The sequence below is a fragment of the Hypomesus transpacificus genome, chromosome 17 (assembly GCF_021917145.1).
Source record: "Hypomesus transpacificus isolate Combined female chromosome 17, fHypTra1, whole genome shotgun sequence".
NCBI classification, from domain to species: Eukaryota; Metazoa; Chordata; class Actinopteri; order Osmeriformes; family Osmeridae; genus Hypomesus; species Hypomesus transpacificus.
The window spans coordinates 2,786,641-2,812,030 of record NC_061076.1 but is presented as its reverse complement, the minus strand read 5'-3'; the positions used below and the strand labels follow the sequence as shown (position 1 = coordinate 2,812,030).

At 50.3% G+C, this 25,390-nt stretch overlaps 2 protein-coding genes across 5 annotated transcripts; one reads left to right on the top strand and one right to left on the bottom strand.

The window, feature by feature from the left end:
- Positions 1–1,977: 1,977 nt before the first annotated feature.
- On the bottom strand, positions 1,978–11,567 carry fbxl20 (F-box and leucine-rich repeat protein 20). The gene is made up of 15 exons (XM_047038852.1): positions 10,637–11,567; positions 8,348–8,409; positions 7,455–7,509; positions 7,281–7,355; positions 6,623–6,717; positions 6,416–6,484; positions 6,231–6,326; positions 5,756–5,882; positions 5,462–5,536; positions 4,373–4,503; positions 4,124–4,184; positions 3,950–3,994; positions 3,791–3,847; positions 3,483–3,695; positions 1,978–3,325 (listed from the first exon to the last, which is right to left on the bottom strand). Exons 1-15 carry the CDS (start codon positions 10,676–10,678, stop codon positions 3,218–3,220), a joined length of 1,311 nt encoding a protein of 436 aa, XP_046894808.1. The 5' UTR covers positions 10,679–11,567; the 3' UTR covers positions 1,978–3,217.
- A 1,222-nt stretch (positions 11,568–12,789) lies between these two features.
- Positions 12,790–24,778, top strand: cdk12 (cyclin-dependent kinase 12). Of its 4 annotated transcripts, none has more exons than XR_006957489.1 (16): positions 12,790–13,486; positions 13,604–14,845; positions 15,950–16,615; positions 16,936–17,115; positions 17,200–17,363; positions 17,471–17,641; positions 17,750–17,939; positions 18,065–18,121; positions 18,390–18,491; positions 18,657–18,734; positions 18,862–18,978; positions 19,090–19,221; positions 19,340–19,563; positions 19,738–20,175; positions 22,714–23,743; positions 23,806–24,778. XR_006957489.1 is itself a non-coding variant. In XM_047038827.1 (15 exons), the coding sequence occupies exons 2-15, from the start codon at positions 13,644–13,646 to the stop codon at positions 23,139–23,141; spliced, it is 4,149 nt and encodes a 1,382-aa protein (XP_046894783.1). In that variant the 5' UTR covers positions 12,790–13,486; positions 13,604–13,643; the 3' UTR covers positions 23,142–24,778. The 4 variants fall into 4 exon arrangements, 2 of the variants coding, with proteins under 2 accessions (XP_046894783.1, XP_046894784.1); XR_006957488.1 differs by having other exon boundaries at positions 22,714–23,774; XM_047038827.1 differs by having other exon boundaries at positions 22,714–24,778.
- The last annotated feature ends 612 nt before the right edge of the window (positions 24,779–25,390 follow it).

Here is a 25,390-nt window from a genome sequence, read left to right as displayed (position 1 = left end):
TCGGTTAACTGTAAAAAAAAAAAAAAAAAAAAGAATAAAATTAAAAAAAAAGGAAAAGATTTACAGTAAATTAACTACAGTCATTGTCAACATTGTAATTGTAATTCCCTGGCGTAAAACTACCAAGAACACAATTTAGATTCCTCTTGTCCTCCTAATCCCCACCCCACCCGCCAGGGATGAACTTGTATGAAATGGACTGATGAATTTGTTTTGGGGATATCCTGCAACAAGGAAACTGCTGGAAGACCCGAAGGACACAGAAGTGGTAACAGATCGTTGTTGTTGTTGTTGTACGGTGACACAACCTGGTGTTGGTACCCTCAGTGGTCTACCACTCTACGACTGTTTGAAACGGTTGTCAATACAGCCTATGCCATCAGTGTGGGCTTGGTGCACGGCCTGTGGCTCAGCATGTCCTCTCTCTAATCTGAAGGTGTGGCTTGGATGTGGAAGAGCATGGCAGTAGACAGCCAGCATGTCCAGTACGACCCGTGTGGACTCACGTCCACCCCCCAGGACTGCCCTCTCCCTGCGGGATTCGACAGTCCTACAGCACGCACACACACCCAGAGTGAGAGTCCACCACACGTCTTTGCCATGTTGGCTCCTGGATGTTCTCTAATCCTCCATAAATCCCCATTCAAACAAAACAGATCAGACTGGATTACACTGCATTCATCTCTGCACACATTATCCTCCCCTTCCTAACTGACAAATCACAAGGCATAACAAGTTAGGGGAAACCACATCAGGAGAGGGTCTGACTGCCATAGCAACACACCACACATGCCCTTAAAACACACGTCCAGGTCAAGTCCTTCATGGTCAAGCACATTCAATATGTATAACATACTACTGTATATATATCTCATACATACAAGCGATACCAATTAATCTTTCATAATGAAAAACCGAATAACATTTAAGTCATATTACAATTGCACTGGCTCCAACCGTTCTCCTGCACAAAGGCTACACTCTGGACATTAAGTAACAAGAACTCTTAAAAAACAAAAAAACGAACAAACTTCATGAGCCCAAATCTGGAAGGATTAGGGCTCAAACTCAACTGAGAGACACTGAATTCATGACTTTAAAACAAAACAGCCCCACTCCAAAACACACCAAACAGAACTGAGAAAGTAGGGGTGTGTTGTGGGGATGTGTGTTGATGAGGTCACCCTCCTAGACAGAAAAACAAAGTAAAACACAGATCCGGCAGAAAAATAAAGAAAACAGACAAGACATAGAACTGAGCAGGAGAGAAGAATCCAGAAGGCAGGCCTTGATGTGTCACACGGAAGAATCATACCTAGTCCACGATATCTCTCAGTAGGCCAGTTGTGTGTGCTCACTCCAGCTCAAGATTCAAAACACGTCCTGTTGTAGTGTCCGCTCACCCTCCTGTGTCACTGGTCCAAGACGGGGGGGGGGGGACGGGGGGACGGGGACGGGGTCCTGTTCCTAGGGGAAACCCACTGTCTCTCCATCCCCTGAAAGACCTCAAGGGTGCTGACGAGGCGTTAATGTCACTGACCCTAGGTCACACTGTGACCTGGTCACTTGAAACGGTGTCCAAACTGGCACTCCGACATCAGCAGATATCTCTTTGCACCGTGTGTGTGTGTGTGTGTGTGTGTGTGTGTGCGTGGTCTACCACATCACATTTCTCACAACTGTGACCAAAGCCCCCAAAAAAAAAACTATGCAACAAAATGAATCAGAACTAACTGAAAATAGAGATACATTGATTGTTTTCAGTTGGCTTTTTCTTTCCATTATCCTTTCTTTCTTTTTTCCCCCTTCATTGAAGTGTCTAAAATTCTGTTTTTTATCATTGTTGAGAGAAGCTTGCTTTGACCAGTTTCCCCCTTACTGTCCAAATCCTTGCTTGGTGCAAGCCTATACTGTGAACTATTCAACATGTCTCAGGAAACACTCGTTAAACAAGCGTGTTTGTGACAGTGGTTCACCGTGCTTTGTGTTGTGAGACCCACAGCCATTCATCTCTTCAGTCTTCTGTGGTCTGGTTGTGCCGACATCAGCGTTTAGATTCCCACAGTACGTACACATATATATACACATTTTGATTTAAAAAACTAGAATTGTGACATGCAACATTTGGCATCTTCTCAAGTCCCCATTATTAAGTCTCAATTGGTGTCCATTTTAGAAAAATATCAAACTTTTCTCTATTTTTTTCCACTATTTTTTTTTTTTTTAGGTACAATGAAGCATCTGATTGTAACAGAAAGAGAGGGGAGGGCATGAGAGTATTGAATTAGGTGTGTATGCGTGTTTGTGTGCAAGTGTGTTTTGGAGGTTTTCAGGTGGCAGTAAACTATATGGAGTAGTTTAAACTCATCTTGTAAAGTGCCATCATTATATCTGCAGTCAGTGCAAAGGATGATACCAACACTCATATCCCTTAACAGGCCAGTATTATATTTTAGTAGCAGTCATCATTTAGTGTGCCTGCATCCGTGTGCATGTGTGAAAAGGGAGTAGTAGGCAGTTTGTGGCTGTGAATGACACCAGAACTGTCATCTAGGAACAAATTACTCCATCATCTGAGGTCAGCTTGAAGATTAGACCTCACAAACAACCTCTCACGATCGAGCGCAGTTTTGAGTAGAGGTAGCTTGTCAGTCACCTTATCGGTCTAAGGGGCATTTCAACCTCTTCAAAATTCGTTGTGGTGGCTACATGTACACTGATGTTGTTTCCAAGCAAATTGTCTGTCATGGTCATCTTTAAGTATTTTGAATCAACCTTTTATCAACTGAGATTTTGGATCATGGTACTTCTAACAGTGTATCACAATGCTAATCTCTGAACAGCAGTGGTAAGAATCAGATCTATTGTGTAATCCCCTCTATTTGTAATACTGGTTTGTTTTTTAAACTTAGGCGGGGGGGGGGGGGGGGGGGGGGGACAGCAGGGAATGTACTCATGTTAGTTTGCGGGTGTGTGTGTGTGTACATGTCTGTGTGTAAGGCTGTTGACAGTGGGTCATTGGAAAGGTTCTCCCAGAGCCTGTGGTCCTGTTTGTCTCTCTCCCTCTCTCTCCAGCTCCGGAGAAGGGGGACACCAGCATGTATAACAGGGGACTGAGGGCCGGGGGCCGGGCAGCAGGTCGGGGGTGGGGGGGGGGGGGTGGACTGGTCAGGCGTTGGGCTGACCAGGGGGAGTGGGGGGGGTCGCTGTTTCTACATCATAGCAGGATACAGCATCGACAAAACCTCTGGCGACTTCCCCCGACCGAGGGGGGCGGGGTGACGGGGGCGAAGTACGCGTGCACTTTGATGTTAGGCAGATGGGTCTGCATGGAGAGGAACAGAGAGAGACACACAGAGACAAATCCAGCATGAGCACGCCTTCAAAACACACAGCTCAAACGTGTCGTCGACTCGACGAACGGACCGCGTTCAAATGGCAGGAGGACAGACAAGCGTGAGTGAACGACGGGCTGCTCCTACCCTCAGCCTCTTGATGCCAGCACGGGTAATCTGCTGACAGTCGTACAGCTCGATCCGGTCCAGGCTGTGGCAGCTCTTCAGGTGCTCCAGCGAGGCGTCGGTGATCAGGGGGCAGTTGTCCAGCTCGATCACCTCCAGGCGGTCGTGGGCGCAGGGGCCGCTGCCCAGGTGTCTGATGCCGTCGTCGGTGATCAGCTCACAGTGAGACAGGCTCTGGGAGACAGCACAGAGACAGGCCTGGCCTCACTAACAGCGCTCGACACAAGCTGACACACACGGCTGGCATGGCGGCGTTAGCCGCTGCTCACCAGGACTTGAAGGCGAGGACAATGGATGGACAGCTGGATGAGAGTGCCGTCTGTGATCTAGAATCAAGAGAGAGAGAGACCAGCTTATCTTTCACAGCACTGTTCTGTAAGTTGTGGGTGCTTAGGCCTGGTGGTGTGGCTGCGTGTCATCTTTGTCACCTGCACACACTCCTCCAGGTCCATCTTTTCCAGCTCATGACAGTTCTGCAGGAGAAAAACAGAAGGAGAGATGTGTCATCTTTCAGACATTTGCTCTGACAGTTTGTGTGTGTGTGTGTGTGTGTGTGTGTGTGTGCGCGCGCGCATGATCCTTGCAATAGCTGGTGTACTCACCCTAGCTAATGTAGTGAAGCCCACATCTGTGAGCTGAGAACAGCGAGCCACTTCTAATATTCTGAACAGAGAAGGACAAAGCCAAACCATTTACCAGAACAGCAGCGGCGATATATTCCTTCATGTACAGTGTCCTTCCAAACTACCTTTCAGTGGGAATTAAGACTTGTTTGTGTGTGTGTGGGTGTGTGTGTGTGTGTGTGTGTGTGTGTGTGTGTGTGTGTGTGTGTGTGTGTGTGTGTGTCTTACCTGAGGCGGGGACAGTTCTGTCCCAGAGCGTGCAGTATGGCGTCGGTGATGTTGGCACAGCCAGACACACAGAGGGACTGCAAGCGGTGACAACCCCGGCAAATAGTGATGAGGCCCTCGTCTGTGATCTGCTGCTCAGAGAGAGAGAGAGAGGGGGGCGAGGGACAACACAGAGAACAGGGGGGTCACTCTCAAAACCCCCCCACGACCACAAAGTCATCACATTCAATAACATGTTGACAAAATGGTGATGAATCCGGCATACATACAGCTAACCCACAGTCAGCATTTGGTTATTTGTCGTACACCAACATGGCCACTGCCTTATCACATCCAATCTCCACCTGCCCACTCAGCATGGATAATGGGAAGAATTCCTGTTCATTACTGTCCTTCACCCACTGTGCACATTGACAATATGACTGCAGGGGGGTGTGGGACTCAGAGACAGAGGAGGTACAGGTGGAAGGAGACAGATGGACACACAATGATTGGAGGAGAACAGTGAGAGGTGATTTACTGGCAGGAAATGAGAGGGTGACCTGCTGAGAGGTGAGGGGAGGTGCGTAAAGAAGCAAACCTGAGGAACAGAGGAGGGAGGAAGGAAGGGATGGAGGAAGGGATCTGGGGGAAGGAAACGTGGAGGGAATTTGATATAAGGGCAGACACCATTAGTGAGGATGCCAGAGCAACAAATGTGTCTGGGCGGGTTTCACACACTATGAGTTATGTGGGTTAGATGGTGAACAGCCTCCTCAAGGGCAAGCTGCAGACCAAGCAGGCCTGTGTACCAGCCTGTCCTTAACAACCCCACACAGGGAAGGGAAGGGCACAGTCTGACCCACTTCATCCCTAGCAGGCTGCGCCCAGACCTCTATATGGTTACACCAACAAGCAGATTACTCAGAACTACCTGCATCTAATTATGAAGCATAACAGAACGGATTCCAGGTGTGGGGTACTGTGTGCAATACAACATACTGATACGAGTCGGTCATCTGCAGGTTAAGGTTGTGTGAAATGTTTTTAAACTTTTGCAGTACATAATTATAGAATTCCATCCAAATGCATCATTAAGGTGAAACTCACTGAACACGTCTGCAGGTTGAGAGTGACCAACTCTGGACAGTGTGCTCCAATGTGCTTCAGCGCCTCGTCTTCCAACTGCAGCACAGATGAGTTTGGAGAAGGAGAAGAGGAGGGCGACAGGGATATTGGAGTCATTTTAAACTTCAATGAAAGATTTGCATCAAAGTAATGCCTTCACCAACACCTGTTCTTCAGACTGCCTGTGACTCATCAATAAACTACACACTGAGTTAGGACCTGGCATCAGCCATAGTCTCCAGGCTCAACAGACACCTCACTGTCCTCTCTCCATACCTGTGTGCAGCCTTTCAGGAACAGTCCTTTGAGTCCGGGACAGCATCGTACCAGGGCTTGGATGCCATCCTTGGTCACCTGGTCACACCAGGAGATGTTAAGCTGCTCCAATAGGGGGCAGCCCTCACTGCCACCGGAGGGGGGGAAGGCAAAGGAGGGAGGGGGGGGAGGGGGGGTTGAAGAGCGAGAACGAAAACATGAAACAGTTGACGAGGGAAAACTCCAAGTCACTTGTAATGCTGCATGTCTCACACTAACAGCATGCATAACTGAATAACTTAACCTGGTCACCGTGTACGTGTTCTACAAAAGCAGCCATCTGCTACAGGAGTAAAGCACCCCCCTTATGTGTGTGTATGTGTGCAAGTGTGACAGGAAACATTTAACAGACAAAATGAGGAGGATAATATAAGGTCAGGGGAGGAGGGGGGGGGGGGGTGTTCGTTAAATTGTATGATGAATTCCATCCACTAACCTGAGGGCTTTGAGTGACAGGTTGGTGATTGAGGTACAGGATGCTAGGTCCAGGTGCTTGAGCTTGGGACAGAATTTACTGAGGCTGTTACATGTACTGGAAGGAGCAGAGATAGATATATTGTTAGCGTACAGCCACGAGAACACAAATAAGTACTGAAATGTGAGTCAGACTTGAGTGCACACCTGTCTGTGATCTTGGTGCAGCCATTGAGACTAAGCAGCTCAATATTCCTGCAGTTCTGAGAGAAGGTTCTGTTGAAAAGTAAACAGAACCCCCCCCCCCCCACACACACACACAAACACACACATTAGGAATGTTTGTCGGGTGTACTTATTTACCCTGCATGTGAAAGAGAGAACTGGCCCACTAGCCCTTCCCTGGGCCCTTACCTCAGAGCACTGTCCCCCACCCCTAGACACCCCCTCAGGCTCAGCTTCCTCAGGAAGCCCCCGCATCTCTTGGAGATGTTCTCCACCACACGACCCTGCAGATCAACACACAGCCAGACACCCACATCCCTGTCAATCACGTCTGCGCTCATTTCACAATGGAATACATCCATTCAGATCTTACAAGTTGCCCCTAAGGGACAAATAAAGTGTATGGAATTGGATTGATTTTGAATTGGATTGTGAAGTGATCCATGTGGATACAGGGACAGTAAATAGATGGCCATCTGTATTTACTTAACAGATAGTGTTACTAAACAGCGCTCAGAACAGTGACAGCTTAGTGCCAGTGGAATATACAGTACCAGTCAAAAGTTTGGACACATTTTCCCGGGAAAATGTGTCCAAACTTTTGACTGGTACTGTATATTTCTTATAATTGGAGCTGCCCACTACTTCCGACAGCCAATCGCCTTTGGCGAAGGGGGCCTTCCTTGAAGCATGCCTTCCTCATTGGGTTATTTTGTGAAACCACTGTCAATCAAACTCGACCTGTAGGATAATGTTACCTATTGCAGCTTTAAGGAAGGAGTCAGAGGTTAAGAGAGAGAACCATGCGGGGATGAAAAGACAGGACAGAAATAGGAGACTTTCTGACCTCAATATCTCTCTGAAAGTCGAAGAGGTCGATTCGTTGCCAGTTGCTGCCGTCCAGAGCGAGGACATTCCAAGACTGAGAAAGAGCAGAAGAGACAAAAGGTCTAAAGTGTTACAGTTTAAAATCGTCTCTTCAACGGTGAGTAACACACACAGAAAAACCAAACAGACTTACCCGTGACACCTGGGCACAGCGACAGAGTGTCACCACATCTAGAAAGGAGAAGATTCTGGAACACAGACAGGGATAGCCCGTTACACATCACCACTCTTTCGTAAAAGGCCTCTCCCACACAGGCCTGGGACAACACTGTGGTGTAAACTCTGATGACAGACCCCACTGTGTTTGAATGTTAATTAGATAAACAAATGTGTTTACCTCAACATAATAGGGTTTTATCATGCAGATGTGTCAGTGCTTTGTCATCTCCTTAGTGACAAAGTTAGGTACACACATAGGACCGTTACTGCAGCAAATACTGCGATGTAGAGTGAAAAGTGTTGCAAAGTGTTGCAAAAGTCAGCTTCAACTGCTCCAGTAAATCAGCCCTCTGCAACTGGCCAGGCACACCCCCATGTCAGCAGGCCTCAGCTCTGGCAGCTTCACTGGCAAAGCCCAGGCTTGAGTTACGGCCTCCATTTTCTGTTTGCTCAGAGGCAAACTTTTTTTTTATTGTATTTTTTTTACTTAATCGATTTGAATGTTTTACAACCCCAAGCATCTGTTTTTAATAACAGTTTTTAGAATGGGGGAGGGAAGAGTGGAGTATGGGGCATGAGGGAAAGGAGAAAACAGAAGTTGTTTGCCAACGCAAAAAGACAAATGTACACATTCAGAGATGTGGTGTCTTTAAGAGGACTAATCAAGTCTTGTGCCCCGTTATCAGTTGATGTGGATGCTTAGCCTGGTAAATGTATGTTCACAGATGAGGTGCTAATTGTGTTTAAACAAATATAACGTTGTTCATGCTCAACCTAGAACCTACATATAAACATACTTGAGCCTTCTTGATTAAACACATGTTCTGTTAAATGCTAAAGATCAATGTTGGGAAAACCTTCACTCACCGTAGTAACAGCTCTTTGGGAAGCTTCTTGTTAATGACAGCCTCGTCACTGTTTGAGAACATCTGGAAGAGAGGAAGTAAAGACAATGGGAAGATGAAAACATCAAGCAGACTGTTAATGTGCGGTCAGGGTCTCACTCATCCAAGACAAGTTAGGAAATGGCACCTTCTTCCTGTCTATAAGCAACGATGCTGTGTTCACCACAATGTTCATGTTGGTTCTCTACGGCTTGCCTAATACACACCAAATCAAGTGGGCCATTACCTAACCTGGATTTCCTCAGCTACTTTTCTTTGCACAGTTTCCAGCGTCACACAGCTAAAAGGCTCTGGTTGCATGATCGAGTTAAATCTACTGTTCCTTTTGACAAAATTGGCATTTGACCAGAAGGTCATCATGGAGGCCTGCTACTGTTTTAGGGTCTCAACATCAATTACACTACTGACTACTTTAGCATTATTTTATTTTTTTCTGTCCCAAATTTGACCTCTGGGAAAAATATTGTGGTGGAAAATAGTTTCCTGGTATGTTTTTCAGAACTTTGTGTGTCCTATGAGAAGTCCACATGAAGACCTCTTCAGTCCCTGAGTAAATATCACAAAGAAAAAGTTGATTTACTAGGTACTTTGAACTCGATAATCAAACACATAGTCATCACAAATTCAGATGACGGGATGCCTGGTTGGGGCGTCCTATATCTTTCTCATACTCTCACAATCACACAGCTGTCTATGCATGGGTTGTCTGCCAGCACAGACATGTGTACTCTGAGGGAGCAGGGGGGAACAGACAGGCATTTCGTTTCAGGATTTGGGGCAAATTCACTGTGACAGCTCACCTTTCAGAGATCTACTCAACCGGTCAAATAATCCACAGCCATTTCTAAAAGGCAGATGCACATGTGGTCTGTGGCGTGTTTCTTTTGTAATGTAACGTTATTAGGCTGTTGTACGTCATTTGGTATAGTAGCCTAGTTAGTTATGGGCAATTTTCATGCAAGGACTGTTCAATATACATGAATGTTGGGCGACGTTGGCATTGTTTTCCTTGCAAGCCCTATGCTCAGTGTTCTGGTTTTTATCAACTTTACTGGCTAGGCAGCCAATTGGGCCTAGGAAAGCACATAATCATCCCAAAAGATTGGCCACTTTCAACACATTATACAAATGTCTCGCACAAATATAAAAATAGACTACGTCTCAAACTGATGTAGCAGTGTCTTGAACATTATAAACAACAGATAATTGACGTCTAGGCTACCTCCAAGTCTATTGTTATTGGCTAATAAACTACAGATCACGTATCTGCTGCAGCTGTCGGGCTGTCAGGCCAGAAGGTACGGCATGAACGTTCGGAGTCGTCAGCTGTTGCATCGTTAAAAATAAATAAAACCACACAAATCCCACTCTGCCTAGCTGGGGATTAAACACCACCATTCTCAGGGCAGACAGACCAATGTCACGGTGCAAATACATACAATGTATTCATCAGAGTTTACTAGACTATCTACAATGCCATAATTCACATTTTGGTGCATTCTTTGCCACTGCGTAAATTGTCGCGAAGTTTACAGGCAAATGCTGAGTAGCGATCGAGCAATAACAGCTTTTTTTCAATATCTAAGGTTTTCCATGACAACATATTAGGATCATTTAACGCTTTTAAAAGGTGTTCAGGTTAATATAGGAGTGTTATAGGCAATAACCAAGCTGTGGTCGGGCCGAGCTAATGGCCCATCTGTAGCAGAATCAACCCAAGGCCCCCGCAGCCGCAGCGGCCACGAGCGTACACAACAGCCCCCTGATCCAAAACAGTCCCAACTCCCAGACGCTTGGAATAATTCAGACTCTCATGAGAATTCGGAAGCTTTAAATTAACAATTACAGATAATATTTGCTGGTGTAGAACAATAAATAGCCAAGTCAACATTGCAGTGGGCCAATGCCTTCACGCTATTGTCTTTGTTTTGAAGGCACAAAGAGAAAACTCAAGTACACATTTTGACAACCACAAAAAACATGGATTCAGACGACAGCAAATGTAGCCTTTGGCATTAAGGCAAATGAATGCGTATTGTTTTATACGACAGGCAAGATGCTGTCGTGTCTTGAAAACAACAGTAGCCAGTCTAGGCTATATTTGACCTAATCCAAGCATTGACTGCGGAAGCTGCATCGGAGTGACATTAACGCAGTTTACCCATGAACACGCCACATCAACAATCATAGGCTAAATGACGACTGGTCTAAAACGACTGTGTTGAACCTCTAATACTATGTACAAACTCACCTCAAACCTGCTCCGCGAAACACCATTAACCTCCTTCCCCATCTCGGACGGTGGTTTACCCGACTCGATCAGGGGGATAACAAAATCGGTGTTGAAAGCACTGCAACGTGTAGGCGCTCGTTTTGCGAACTCCCTTCCAAAACTATCATAGTACCGTTTATTCGGTAGCTCAGACGGTGGATTTCATTGTTTCTCGAACTAATGTAAATTAAATAACCTACCCTTTAAGAAAAATGCACCAAGCAAATCGAACTCTTATCTGCCCAGCCACTCGTTTGCCCTCCCCTCCAATCCCTCCTGTGAACACCGCAACTGCTTAGTAGGTTACAGAAATTCTATAGACAGCTGAAACAAAACAGTAACTTTTTTTCCCCAGTGTCTTTCTTTGATAGGCCACTTTGACACTTATTAGCAGTTTCTCCATCGACTAATAGGCTACATATGAGCACATCTCATGTAATATAAACAGTGATTGTTTACCTATTGCCTAACTATGCATTAGTCTATACATTTTGCATTGGACCCGTCGAGGAGTCAAAAATACCAGAAGACAACAAATGTCAAATGAACCATGGAAGGCCTCACTCTACCTGTGCACATTACTATGACAATAGCTATGTCTGGCAGTTGTCTGTATTAAGTAATGCATTCAAGTCAGATCGTTGTCGAAAAACATAGGCCTATGGGTTCGTATAGGCCCTAAATAGACAAGATTCGTTCTTTTTCTAATTTAGACTGTTAAATGAATCCTGATCATAAACAATGCAGTAGCTCAACTTCATTTTTTATCTTTCAAATGCCAATGTGCCGAGTTACTAACGATGTGTATCGTATATGAAGACAAAGTACTATCAACACAATATACTTCCCTTCCAGTAAGACTTAAAAACGAATCGTTACATTGTAACTTTGTTTGTATGCTGTCTGGTGAATCTGCACTTCCGCTTTGGTTGTTACTCCGCCTCCAACATACACGAAACCAATCAAGATGCACATACGAAATACGTCAACGTACGTCATTATAGCGGGAAAAGAACGCATGTAAACAAGAAAAAGAGTTCAATTTTCATTCAATATCACTCCACATTATTTACACATGAATGTACAATGCCACATTTTTGACTTGACATGTAAAAAAACTGTAAGTCACGCTTTGTGATCCAGAATAGGCTACTGAGCCTTAGAAAAGACTGAGACGTATGAACAACTACGGTTCCATAGCCTTAGGCATCATCAAACTAGGCCTTACTTACTGGACAACCTTTCAACTGGCAATTCACAAGTACGTTTTGGGGGTATTGTAGGTAGGCTACTGTCGTATAGAAGCGAATTCTCTTTTACAACGCCAATACGGCTACGTGAGCACTGCTGACAGTTGGCATAATCAGCTTCTTTCAAAGGGTTTTCTTTATGGATGAAATGCTGGTTAGTTAACAGAAAGACAAGAGAGGGGATACTTTATTTCAGTATAGATCGGTGGGTTGTGTTACACTACTTAATGGCTTTACTTATGCAAAACACCTGCCTATACTTTGCAAATGTGCACAAACTCTAAAATAAATATACCAAATCAACTAAATGACATAATCACAAACTGCATCACGGGCACTGCACTATCTATAATTGCAGAAATGTCACCTTCATCTTACTCGTCGACTGCATCACAGGCACTGTACTCTATAATTTCAGGAATTTCTGCGTGTGTGTCACCTACTTCATCATTGGCACTGTGCATTATAAAGCTTTTGATCCAGTAATCAGTTTATGTGTGTCTTCAACTTAAACCCCGACTCCATCACGGGGACTGTGCACTAGTCATACTAATGTCAATACTTATGTAAATGATCATACAACACTCCTTTGAATTAAAAGCAATCCGATACGGCATTACATTTAAAGGTATGGAATTTGGGACAAAACTGGACATAATGTGCTCGTTGAAATCGAAGAATTTCCTATTTATTGTACAAGATATTTTTATATACATATCGCAATAGACAAATAGCTCCCTGACTAGGCCAATTTGGGTTTCTTAGGAGCCCAAGAAAGTCATCATTGGGAGCCCTCTACCGGCAGAATGCTGCAGCGAGGAACCAAAAACGAAAGGCGGGAGTCTCTTCGGATTGGCTCTTCCTTGGATACTCCGAAGACTGACAGCATTCGAAAGTTCCGGTTGGAATGAAATCGTGCAGTTGCAGAATTTGCTAGCCACCATAGGAGCCACAATGGCGGTTGTCTTCTTCTTGCAGGGCTGTGGATGTTACTAAATCCACTATCATCGCCCTAAAGATAGGCCTGGTTGATTCCCAGAGCCATTGATAATAAACTGGAACATCTACTGCACACGAATATACTATAATTTCAGATCAATATAGAATTTATAATAGAAAAAAATATATTAAAGGGAACATGTAAACAGCACCAACCGGGTCAAGTTTTCATTTTGTTCGTGAAACAACATCGCCTTTTAATGACGGCCTCTACTTGTTTCCGAACTCTAGAGCCGTAAATCTATGGAACAGTAACACCTTTACTAAGTTTGGCACCGGACAAGGGAATCTTAAACAAAAGGGACTTCTTTTTTCCTTTGTTTTTTTCCTTACGAAACAGCATGCTAGCTAAGCAGCAATAGCTGGCTAGCTAAGTTAGCTGGCTAGCTAAATAGAAACGGAGACGAGAGCACACGGCTCCGATTTATTGTTTGGGCCTTTTTCAGCCACTTACCCCGACTAGCCAGCTACATGCTCATGCGTTTTTGGCACTGGCTACCTACTTCGGTATTTTTCTGCTTTGACACACCATGCTGGCGACCTGATTGGAATGCACTTGGATAATGCAAAAGGACTAAACGTGAGCGGCCTGTTATGTTTATGTTGCATGTGTTTTCTGCTTGCTTAGAACACTTGGCATCCTTTTACCGGATTTTTGGAGCATCACTCTCTTGTTAATGTATTATTTCGGCTACAGAGGCCCACGTTCAGGAGAGGGACCGCCGCTGACGTGAGGAATGCCTGGGTCGGATCGACACCATGGGACCAAGAGGAAGCCGGAATCAAGCACTAACGCAGCCCTGCAGCCTCCAACAACTAGCGGCAACAGCGGGCTACACCAGTCCCAGGTCCCGCTTCATACCTCTACGGGAAACATGACGAGCAAGGACGGTAAACTTCAGTCGAAATCGTCAATGTCATCTTCATCTTCGAGGCGTAAACGACATAAATCAGCCAAACATGGTCGCGAATCTTCGGTGGCTCAAGGCCCTGTAGTTTCTACCCTTAGCTCGACGTCGCCTCCTACTGTCAACGTCGTGAAACCACTGGTAGAATATGATGATATCAGTTCCGATTCGGATACGTTTTCGGACCCCCCCTCTGCAAAGCTTTCTGAACGAGGTGCAGGAGAGCGATTAGATCCTACCATAGAGTACGCCAAGGGCGATGGGGGCGGGGCCGTTAGTGGAAGAGATAGTAGGAAGCATCGGCACTCCCGCAAAAAGTCAAAGGACCCAAGTAAAGTTAGAGAGCCTGGGGATGGGCCGCGGAATTACAAGAAGAAAAATAGTAAGGACCGCGACAAAGGGAGTTCTGGGAAGAACAAGGAAAAGGTGGCCTCTGTTGCATCTGTAGCCTCAGGGTCCCGGCGCCAGGGTCAGCTGGAAGCCGACCCTGGGCCAAAGCGTGGGGAGTTGCCCCCAGCCACTCACGTCCAACCTGCAGCCAGCGTGGGAAGCTCCACGTCCTCCTCCTCCTCTTCCCGCAGCAAGGAGAGAGGCCGCTCAGGGAAATCCCGCAAAGACAAACAGCAGAGGCGAGAGGAGAGGGGGGAGGCCAGCCGCGGCTCCTCCCTCAAGGACCGGCCAGAGAAGAACCACCGCAAGTCCTCCAAGGGCCACAAGTCCAGCCCCAAGGGCAAGGCCTCGAGCCGAGGCAGCCCTCGCAGGAAGGGAACAGCCTCCGCTCAGTCTCCCAGTCCCAGGAGAGGGGCTGCCAGTGAAAGCCCCCTGAGCAGCCGCTATGGCCAAGAGGGGGAGGACAGCTACCATCACAGACGCCGGCCGGCCCAGCAGAGCCCCAGCCCCTATAGGGACCTGCCTCGGAGGAGCAGGCAGAGGTCCTCCAGCTACGAGAGGGACAGCAGCCCTTACTCCAGGAGACGGTCCCTCAGCCCGTACGACAACCGCCGCTCGTCCAGCACCAGCCCCATGTCCCGGTGAGTAACTCCTGGTGGTGAGAGCTAAGCCACGCTAGTTACACTGGCAAGCTTGTTAGACGCTTTATCTCATTCACATTCTTATTGCTCATTGGAAAATCCTCGTGGACTGCCACATGGCCTTGTCGTGAAGTGACCTTCACGCTAGTGATACTAGGCTAGTGAAATCATGTGTAGTCTGCACTGTATGTTGATAGGATCGAAAGATGAGCTTGATGTTTTGCTGAGCAGTATTGAGGTGTGGTTACCAGTACGTTCCCCACTGTATGTGATGAAAAAAAACACACACCACCTCTCTTTCGAACTAGATACATTTTTTTTCCTCACCCAAGTTTTTTTCTCTCTTACTTTCTGACCCCTCCCCCCCCCAACGCCATAAAAACACCAATGACGTTGGTGCTATTTCCTTTTTTTTGCAAGCTACGTATCAAAAAATAAATGAGGATTGTAACGATTTGCCAGTGTAGCCTAAAGCTGGACGTAAGCGTGGAATAAAAATGTTTATCTTCAGTACCCGATTTTTTTTCTAAAGCACCGAAAACATTTGTATCTTTGAAACCAGATCTTCAAAAGGGACACACGGCAGTCAGTGCTAGTGGACTCTCAACCTGAGAAAATCTTCAGGTGTTTGGGATCAAACTGGGAGCCAGTGAACCAGAAGGAATGACCTGGTGGCAGAGCAGTGTCGACAATCAGCCATTTTGAGTTTGTGTTGCAGCATGGTAGACCTTGAGCAAAGGGGGGGGGCTTAAAGATCAAACAAGGCCTCTAGGTTTGTGCTTTTTAAGTAGTAATGCTGACGGTCTAGGTAGTATAATGAACTGCTAGGGTCTTACTGTTTCTCAACTATACATGGAAAGGCTAGCACAGCAGATGTGAAATAGTTATCCGTTTGCCATAGTGTAAATGTGGCTGTGTACCACCGTTTGAAAATGCAGTAGCAGAATTCTAAAGCTCATGGAGGAAAGCGGCATACGCAGCAGTCATTCCTGTGAGCGGAGTCACACGACGGGAAGGCGGTCACGGCTCTGTCCTGGCGCCGTGTCTCGTGTGCGCCGCGCCGGACCACGCCCGCTAACCCTCGCCTCGTCTTCCCCCCTGCAGGCGCTCAGCTCGCTCCAGGAGCCGCTCCCCTCTGCCGTTCTCCTCCTCCCGCCGCTCGTCCTCCCGCTCCCGCGGCAACAAGCACTCGTCTGCGGGGGGCGGGATGGGCGGGGGGTTGCACAGCAGCCGGCCCGCCAGCCCCTCACCCCCGGCCTCCCGCCTGCCTCTCAACTCCAGCTTGGGGGCGGAGCTCAGCCGCCGGAAGAAGGAGCGCCAGGCCGCGGTGGCTGCCGCCAAAGGCCCCTCCCCTCCCCATCTGAGCAGGACCACAGGCCCCTCCTCACGGGCCCCCAAGGCCGAGGCCAGCCCTCCGGAGAGGGACTCGGCCGCGGCCGTGGACTCCCAGCCCGCCCCCACGCCGCCCGTGCTCCAGGACGCTGCCGTTAGCGAAGAGCCGGGCGCCGCTCCTCCTTCCTCCTTCTCGTCCCCCGCGCCCCCTCTGCCTCCCAGCCAGGCTGTCACACATCCCCCTCCCCCTGCACCTGCCGCCCCTGCCCCCGAGGCCAACCTTCTCCCCCCCACAGCCCTCTCCTCCCACGCCTCCCAGCCCAAATCTCCCGCCCCTGTCCCCACACGCAGCCCAGCGCGCCCCACGCCCCTCCACAAGACCTCCACCCTGCCGCCCCTACCTCTGCCCCCCATGCTGCTGGGAGACTTTCAGGACAGGTAAGAGGCTCTTGGAAAACTCACACACAGGCTCTTCACACATACACACATACACACAAACACACAGACACACGTCACAGCTCATCCTGAAGCACCACTTGTTGCCTAGCAAACCAGTCGTCATCAACATAACAAGCTCTCCAAGCTCAGGTTTCTGCTTGCCTGTAGCTGTGTACCCACAGTAGAAAACCCAGGGGTCTTTGATATGCACATTTTAGATACACAAAATGGAAAACAGCAACAGAAACGCTACTGGCTGAAGGTGGAAATCTTTTTTGGTTCATGAACAATTCTGCCCTCTCAACCTCTCCCTCCGTCAGTCCAAAGAAGTCCACCCCTCCTCAGAGGTCGTCCCGGAAGGAGAAGGATGTCCGGGGGCGGCCGTCACTCATCGACCTGCCTCTCCCCCCCATGCTTTCAGGGGGAGACCCCTCGCCCCCTCAGTCCCCCGTCCAGCGGTCCTCCGCCACCCCCCCGACCACCCTGAAGAAGAGACCAAAGTGAGTTCCCGCCGCCCTAGCCTCCTCTCACATTCCGGTGTTTGGTTGACCCCTCCTGACCTCTTGTGTGTCTCCCTCACCTAGGCTTATCTGTGCCCCCCTCTCCAGGTTCTGCTGCCCGCGCTACGGCGAGAGGAAACAGACCCAGAGCGACTGGGGCAAGCGCTGCGTGGACAAGTTCGACATCATCGGCATCATCGGGGAGGGCACCTACGGCCAGGTTTACAAGGCCAAGGACAAAGACACTGGTGAGGGCCAGGACCACTCCCAAGAAGCAGGCTGGTGTGTTTGTGTTGTGGGTTGTGCCTGACGCCCCTCTTTCTCTCTCTCTCTCTCTCTGCCCCCCCTGTGCCAGGCGAGCTGGTGGCTCTGAAGAAGGTCCGCCTGGACAACGAGAAGGAGGGCTTCCCCATCACGGCCATCCGGGAGATCAAGATCCTGCGGCAGCTCAACCACCGCAGCGTAGTCAACATGAAGGAGATCGTCACCGACAAGCAGGATGCCCTCGACTTCAAAAAGGACAAAGGTTGGTTGGAGGAATGCCCTCTTGTTAGCTAGTGTGTTTGTTTGTGTGTGTGCATGTTCCTGTCTGTGTATTCTGTGACTCACCCCCTCCATCCCTCCCTTCCTCCAGGGGCGTTCTACCTGGTGTTTGAGTACATGGACCATGACCTGATGGGCTTGTTGGAGTCGGGCCTGGTGCAGTTCTCCCAGGAGCACGTGCGCAGCTTCATGCGCCAGCTCATGGAGGGCCTGGACTACTGCCACAAGAAGAACTTCCTGCACAGAGACATCAAGTGCTCCAACATCCTGCTCAACAACAGGTAACCTCACTCCAGGCTGGGGGGGGGGGGGGAGAGTTCCCTCAGACGCTGTCAGTCGCTGTCTCTCTCGTCGATGTAAGGTTCTGTGTTCTAACCTCTCGCCGTCTCTCTCTAAATCCATGCAGCGGTCAGATCAAACTAGCTGACTTTGGTTTGGCCCGCCTCTACAACTCCGAGGAAAGGTGAGACAAGACCGTCTTGTTCTGTGGAGTTTATATGAGGTGACTTGTGCTGGGAGGTGACGTTTGCTGGGAGGTGACGTTTGCTGGGAGGTGACGTTTGCTGGGAGGTGACGTTTGCTGGGAGGTGACGTTTGCTGGGAGGTGACGTTTGCTGGGAGGTGACGTTTGCTGGGAGGTGACGTTTGCTGGGAGGTGACGTTTGCTGGGAGGTGACGTTTGCTGGGGAACCCGAGGGAAGACCCTCACTGTCCTTTCCGCTTGCCTGCAGTCGGCCGTACACTAATAAAGTCATCACTCTGTGGTACCGCCCCCCCGAGCTGCTCCTAGGAGAGGAGAGGTACTCTCCAGCCATCGATGTCTGGAGTTGTGGGTCAGTACACACACACACACACACATGCTGCTGTTACATAGACACTGTTTTGGTAAACGTCGACAGAAAAATAAATAAAACACTACCGTAGTCTGTTCGCAACACGGCGCTGTAACGCTAGTTCGGCCGGCGCCTAACCGTGCTTCCCTGCGGCCTGTGCCCCAGGTGTATTCTGGGAGAACTCTTCACCAAGAAGCCCATCTTCCAGGCCAACCAGGAGCTCCTGCAGCTGGAGCTGATCAGGTGAGCTGCTGCCCCCTGCTGGACGCATCAGAGACACACACGCTTCCGGCCTCTGAAACTCACACAGTGTGTCTCTCTCCTGACCCTGTCCCTCTCTTGCCCCATGTCTCCTGCCCCCCCCCACCAGCCGTCTGTGTGGGAGCCCCTGCCCGGCCGCCTGGCCCGACGTCATCAAGCTGCCCTACTTCAACACCATGAAACCCAAGAAGCAGTACCGCCGAAGACTGCGGGAGGAGTTTGCCTTGTACGTATGCCCCTGAACGCTAGCCGCACGCACGCACACGCCTCTGGGGGGCCCGCCTCTGGGGGGCCTGTGTGCTCGTAGCGTCCTGAGTCGCTCTCTCCTCTCCTCCAGCCTGCCCGCTCAGGCTCTGGACCTGCTGGACCGCATGCTGACCCTGGACCCGGCACGGCGATGCTCCTCAGAGCAGGCCCTCAGCAGTGACTTCCTGTGCAACGTGGAGCCCAGCAAGATGCCCCCGCCCGAGTGAGTGGCTGCTCTCCTTCCCCTTCATGGTCCAGCCAGGGTCTGGGAACACACACACCCCCTGCTGTGTCCCTGGTCCCCTCTGTGATGCTACGTGTGTGTGTGTGTGTGTGTGCAGTCTTCCTCACTGGCAGGACTGCCACGAGCTGTGGAGTAAGAAGAGGCGTCGCCAGCGTCAGAGCGGGCTGCCCGAGGACGTGCCTGTGCCCAAAGTGCCCCGGAAGGACCCCACGGGGGCCTCCGGCGGAGAGAACAGTCGGCCCCAGGCCAGCCCCGCCGGAGCCCCGCCTCCACCTCCCGGACGCCCGCCCTCCGCTGCCATCTCAGCCAATGAACTCGCAGGTTCGGACAAACATGTCGTATTAAAGGTTGAGCCGTATTGAGGGTCGTGGAGTTTGGCGATGTGTTGAGTGTTTCTTCCAGTGACTTTTTTTCTTGTGTGTGTGTGGTAATTGTGTGTGTGTGTGTGTGTTTGTGGTATTTGTATGTGTGTGGTGTGTGTGTGTGTGCGTGCAGGGCTGGGAGCTGCAGCTGACCAGCTGAACCAGACAGAGCTGGCCCTGCTACTGAACCTGCTGCAGAGACAGACAGACCTGAGCGTGCCCCAGATGGCCCAGCTCCTGGGCTCCTCCAGCCAGCCACAGCTGGAGGGCTTGAGTCGGCCCCCGGCCCCGGCCAGCGAGGCCTCCCGCCACCAGAGGGCCTCCGAGGACCAGGGGCAAACCAGGCCGGCCTCCCAGCCCCCAGAGCCCCCCCCCGAGCCCCGGGGGCTGTCCCCAGCCCCTGGAGACCCGCCTCTTAGCCAGGAAGACCAGGCTAGCTTGCTGGCCCTCCTATTGGGCCAGTTAATCAAGCCACAGGCTGAAGGGGCGGAGCAAGGGGATGAAACCAATGGTGTCCAATCAGAAGAGGCGATGACCCGTGGTCCCTCTGCCTCCAGTGCTGATCGCAAGGGCAAGTCTGGGTACAGTCTGTAGGGGGCGGAGCAGAGAGAGAGAGGGTTAGGGTGGATTTCTCACAGGACTGGTGGGTGAGGCTAGGGGGGCTAGGGGGGCGGAGACCAGAGAGGGTTAGGGTGGATCTCTCACAGGACTGGTGGGTGGGGCTAGGGGGCTAGGGGGGCGGAGACTAGAGAGGGTTCGGCCCTTCCTTGGTTTCCTGTCAAGATTACAGATCATGCAGATCATCTAAAAGACAGTTATAGAATACTTTTAAACTATTCGACCAGATCCGAGGAAATTAAATTCAAAATTGGAACGAAAGAAGCTTTAAACGTGCTTCACAATATTAAAGATGGTTATTTGGACTACTTAGTTTATGGGCAAATCAAATGATTCTGCTATCTCTGCCCTCCTCCTCCCCCCCCCTCCCCACACCCCCCTCCCCACACTTCCTCTATCGTCATGTTAGTCCCAACTCCACATCTGTGTCGCCCATCTCTCCCTCTCCGGACTCCTCTCACCACCTCACACACACTGTCTCTGGTAACACGCACTCATGGAGCTGACAAGACCCTCCAGGCTGACCCCCGAGGGCCTCCCAGCGACCCCGCTGACACGGAGTGGGGCCCTGCCCACATGGACACGTCTGACTGGTGTCACGTAGTAGCCAGGGGCACGAGTAGTGTTACGCTATCAGAAACACCGGGTTCTCTCTGTCCCCTCCCTGTCTCTTCACCCTAACCCCTCTGTCCCCTCCCTGTCTCCTCACCCTAACCCCTCTGTCCCCTCCCTGTCTCCTCACCCTAACCCCTCTGTCCCCTCCCTGTCTCCTCACCCTAACCCCTTTGTCCCCTCCCTGTCTCCTCACCCTAACCCCTCTGTCCCCTCCCTGTCTCCTCACCCTAACCCCTCTGTCCCCTCCCTGTCTCCTCACCCTCACCCCTCTGTCCCCTCCCTGTCTCCTCACCCTCACCCCTCTGTCCCCTCCCTGTCTCCTCACCCTCACCTCTGTCCCCTCCCTGTCTCCTCACCCTCACCTCTGTCCCCTCCCTGTCTCCTCACCCTAACCCCTCTGTCCCCTCCCTGTCTCCTCACCCTAACCCCTCTGTCCCCTCCCTGTCTCCTCACCCTAACCCCTCTGTCCCCTCCCTGTCTCCTCACCCTAACCCCTCTGTCCCCTCCCTGTCTCCTCACCCTAACCCCTCTGTCCCCTCCCTGTCTCCTCACCCTCACCCCTCTGTCCCCTCCCTGTCTCCTCACCCTCACCCCTCTGTCCCCTCCCTGTCTCCTCACCCTCACCTCTGTCCCCTCCCTGTCTCCTCACCCTCACCTCTGTCCCCTCCCTGTCTCCTCACCCCTCCCACCTCTGTCCCCTCCCTGTCTCCTCACCCTCACCTCTGTCCCCTCCCTGTCTCCTCACCGTCATCTCTGTCCCCTCCCTGTCTCCTCACCCTCACCTCTGTCCCCTCCCTGTCTCTTCACCCCTCTCTTATTCTCACTCTTGTTTTTCTCATTATGTGGATTGTTTTTCACTCAGAAACATTGCTTTAGAAACGGTCTGTAATGTCAGCCTTTTTATGACGTCTAATAAATTATCAAGTGGAAATAAATGTTTTGAACCTTAGACTTCACCTGCATGTGTTTCTTTTAACTTTCATTTAAAACACACTTTTGTCTTTTTTTTTTGTTTCTTTTTTTGTTGGGTGATGTCTATTTTCAGTTCCCCTCTGGGTCATGTGACTTGTCTGTTATCTGTTGTGGCTGAGGCCCTCTCTCTGTCTGGAGACACCCTGCTCGCTTTGGAAGGGTTGCAACACAATCGCTGTGGAAACAGCCGTGGCAACAGTGTAGCTGGGTAGCCATGACAGCAGACCAGGAGACTGACTTGTAGTCGAGCAGTGTGTTGACGTGGTCTCTACTGTGGCTCCCTCACATAACAACTCTGCCTGCCCCTAGCTCAATAGCTCCTCTGAGTATGTTAGCCCCTGTGTGCTCTGTTCATCATGGTCTGGGAGTTAGTTTGGAAGTGGGTGGTCCACAACTACATGAGATTTGAATGTGTGACATGTTTTTTCTAATCGATAGTGAGGGGATGGAGGGTGTAAATAGTGAGGCATTCTCTGGTGAGTGTTCTTCACTGCATCAGTGAGAGAAGCTATCAGGTTAGCTTCCTATAGAGGTCATCGAGCACAGATCTCTTTGAGCTGTGTGTATATCACAGTCAGCTACTGTTAGTTAACTAGTGACAAAGACTTTTGAACTCTCACTTATTGTTTGGACAAATAATATAATATTTTCAACAGTTTGTATTCTAGTCAAGTCAACGTTCAGTATCTGGCAAGTCGTATAATGTGCCCAGGACTCCCCCTAGTGGGGGATATGTGCAATTAAACTTTGAATTCAGATTTATGTGTATAGACCCTCCTTTGTCATCCTTATGTCTGTAGCACAGGGTATTTCAGGTCTACCTACAGCATCATTTGCCCTGTTATAACACTGCTGTTTGGTATGTTACAATGTAGCTAACCCACTTGTCTGTGACTCTACTTAGATGGTGCTGTGACAAAGCGAAAAGCCGTCGGGGCAAACCAACCCCCCCCGTCTTCAGAACGCCGCCCCCCCTCCCCCCCAGGACCTCCCCCTTCGGCCCAGCCCCCACCTAGCGTCCAGCCCCCCAGCTCCGAGGCCCAGCCCGGCCAGGACATCAACCCGGCCGTAGCAGCAGCCCTGCTGCAGCTCATCTCCAAGCAGGACCCCGAGGCTGGCGGCCCCCCCCAGCCCAGCAAGGGCCCTTCCCCTGCCGTGGGCACCCCCATCAGGGGACAGCCGCCCCCCGCCTGGGGGGCAGACAGCCCTCCTAAACCCTCGCCTGGTTGCGAGGCCCCTGCAGGACTGGCCTCCGCCACCGCCGCCCCTGCGGCCGCAGCACAGTTCCCCAAGGACCAGGACCTCCGTTTTGCCCATGGAGCTGGTCGCTGACCGCTGTGGCGTCACGGGGCCTGGGCAGCAGGGGGCCTGGGCAGCAGGGGGCCTGGGCAGCAGGGGGCCTGGGCAGCAGGGGGCCTGGGCTGCGACGGACACCAGTGATGAAAAGGATGTGGACTCAGTCTCTCACGAGGTGGGAACAACTGCTTTGCCGAGTCCGGGCCGGCCGTAATGATCTGACAGCAGCTCGCGGGAGGCAGTCTTAGATCTGGGTGGTGTTTGTGGACTGGTGGCGGTGCTGACTCGCATCGCCGACCTTGCCTTCTTTCCTTCCTCCCTCATAGTGCTGGCCGATCCTTGGTCCAGCTTCCACACATGGAATGTGATTTCGCTGTCGATCGATTCTTTTCGTTTTTTTGTTTTTTTTCCGAGTAAATCTAATGATTGTCAAGTGTTTACTGCCGCGCCCACTACTGACAAGGCTGTGAGCCTGTGTGTTTTGGAGTCTGGTGACGTCAGGGGCTACCTGCAGGTAGGCTGGTGACGTCAGGGGCTACCTGCAGGTAGGCTGGTGACGTCAGGGGCTACCTGCAGGTAGGCTGGTGACGTCAGGGGCTACCTGCAGGTAGGCTGGTGACGTCAGGGGCTACCTGCAGGTAGGCTGGTGACGTCAGGGGCTACCTGCAGGTAGGCTGGTGACGTCAGGGGCTACCTGCAGGTAGGCTGGTGTGGGTAGTGTTTGTGACCATCCAGGTTTACACAGCTGGTGTGCGTGCGGTGGTGAACGGAGGTGGGCTTGGATCCTCATCAGGAAATGTGCAGGTACAGTCCTAAACACTGGGGAGCAGAATGAGTTGACTGTTCTGCCAGCGATGCTCCCGATCTTCAACTTTGCCTCCTCTGTGACCTTAGAGACCCCTGAATGACCTTTGCCCCCCCCCCAGATAAGTGCTTTGTTTGTTTTGTTTGTTTACCTCTGTTCTAGAAGGCTCATGCAGAGAAGACAAAAGATGACAGAAATATACAATTGCCCTTTTCATTTGTCCTTATCTCGAGACAAAAGTGCTGAAGATGGTCTTTTGTCTCCCTCGTTGGTCCGTCACCCCCTCATATAGCACTGCTTCATGGCGTTGAACCTGCAGAGGTGGACAGGTCCACTGACAGCACACACCGACTCTGTAGTAACAGCTTTATGTGCCTGTAGCCTTCATGCTCCCCCTCATTACTCACACTGCAGAGCCACTACGGTTAAGGACACCTCTCTCTCTCTCTCTCTCTCTCTCTCTCTGATAGCTCCATGCTTTCTCTTCGACCTCACCAACCCTGTCAAGTCACTCTTTCCCAGCTACACGGCGACCTGTCCGTGGCCCCTCAGCCAGGACGGCTGTGGAGCTTCTCCTGACGCTCTCTGAAAGCCTGCTGAGCTGTCTGCCCTCTGGCCCTCTGCCCCCCACTCCCCTCCCCCCCCCTCTTCCCTGATCAACTGTGCAGCAAAAGCTTTTTGTGTGATTCTTTTTTACTTACAAGTTCCATGCAGAAATAATGGTCCATGGTTTCGTTTTTGTTTTGATTTGTGAAGGGGCAATGGGGATGAACTCATCTGGTGTCAAGTGACTGTAAAAAATGATATTTTGTAATATGTGTTTTTTTCGGTTAAGTTTAATAAAAGGAAATCATGTGACCAATTAAAATCCGGACTAATTGTCTTTTCATGGTTGTTCAGATAATGACCACCAGGTGGCACCGTTTATTACTTTCCCACAACCATCCAACATGCTTAAAAATGGGAAATGATGAAGGTAAATGTGCGTGTAATGTTTTAAAACAAGTGACCGAATATTGCAAAACATTTCGCCAAAGTTTTTTAGCAAAGCCATTTGAAAAGGTGTAGTCTAGACCTTTAGAATCTAGGTGGTAGACGGTTCATAGCTGTCACATTTTGTGTTGTGTCGTGTGCGCAATCGTGTAAGAGCCCGTCAGTAAATCTCTGATTTCCATCTCTCTCAATTGTCCCCAGACCAGTCACTTGGCATGGCTACAGACACGCTCCCCCTCCCCTGCCCCACCAAGCAGACACTAGCCCAGCTGAGCTCTCTGGGTGAGGGATCTGTTAGAGTGCAGTCGATAGCAGCCACACCTTCCCCTCCCTGTCGCCTGGCGCATGTGAATGAGAGCCGTGTGTGTCCGCGTGGCCCGTGAGTGTGGGGGGGTGTGGGTGTGTGTGTGGAGAGTGTGTGTGTGTGTGTGTGTGTGTGTTTTCGCCCCATCGCCTCTCGGGGCTCAGCATGACGGGGAATGTGCCC

Bases quoted from the DNA above. Each gene is read 5' to 3' on its own strand.
- fbxl20 (XM_047038852.1), bottom strand. From the start codon at position 10,678: ATGGGGAAGGAGGTTAATGGTGTTTCGCGGAGCAGGTTTGAG. The intron at 7,356-7,454 runs GTAAGTCTGTTT...GCTCTTTCTCAG, and splicing joins GCTGTGCCCAGGTGTCACGG to TCTTGGAATGTCCTCGCTCT. The intron at 3,326-3,482 runs GTAGGAGCAGCC...CTCTCCATGCAG, and splicing joins CTGGCATCAAGAGGCTGAGG to ACCCATCTGCCTAACATCAA.
- cdk12 (XM_047038827.1), top strand. From the start codon at position 13,644: ATGCCTGGGTCGGATCGACACCATGGGACCAAGAGGAAGCCGGAATCA. The intron at 17,116-17,199 runs GTGAGTTCCCGC...TCCCTCACCTAG, and splicing joins ACCCTGAAGAAGAGACCAAA to GCTTATCTGTGCCCCCCTCT. The intron at 19,222-19,339 runs GTGAGTGGCTGC...GTGTGTGTGCAG, and splicing joins AGCAAGATGCCCCCGCCCGA to TCTTCCTCACTGGCAGGACT.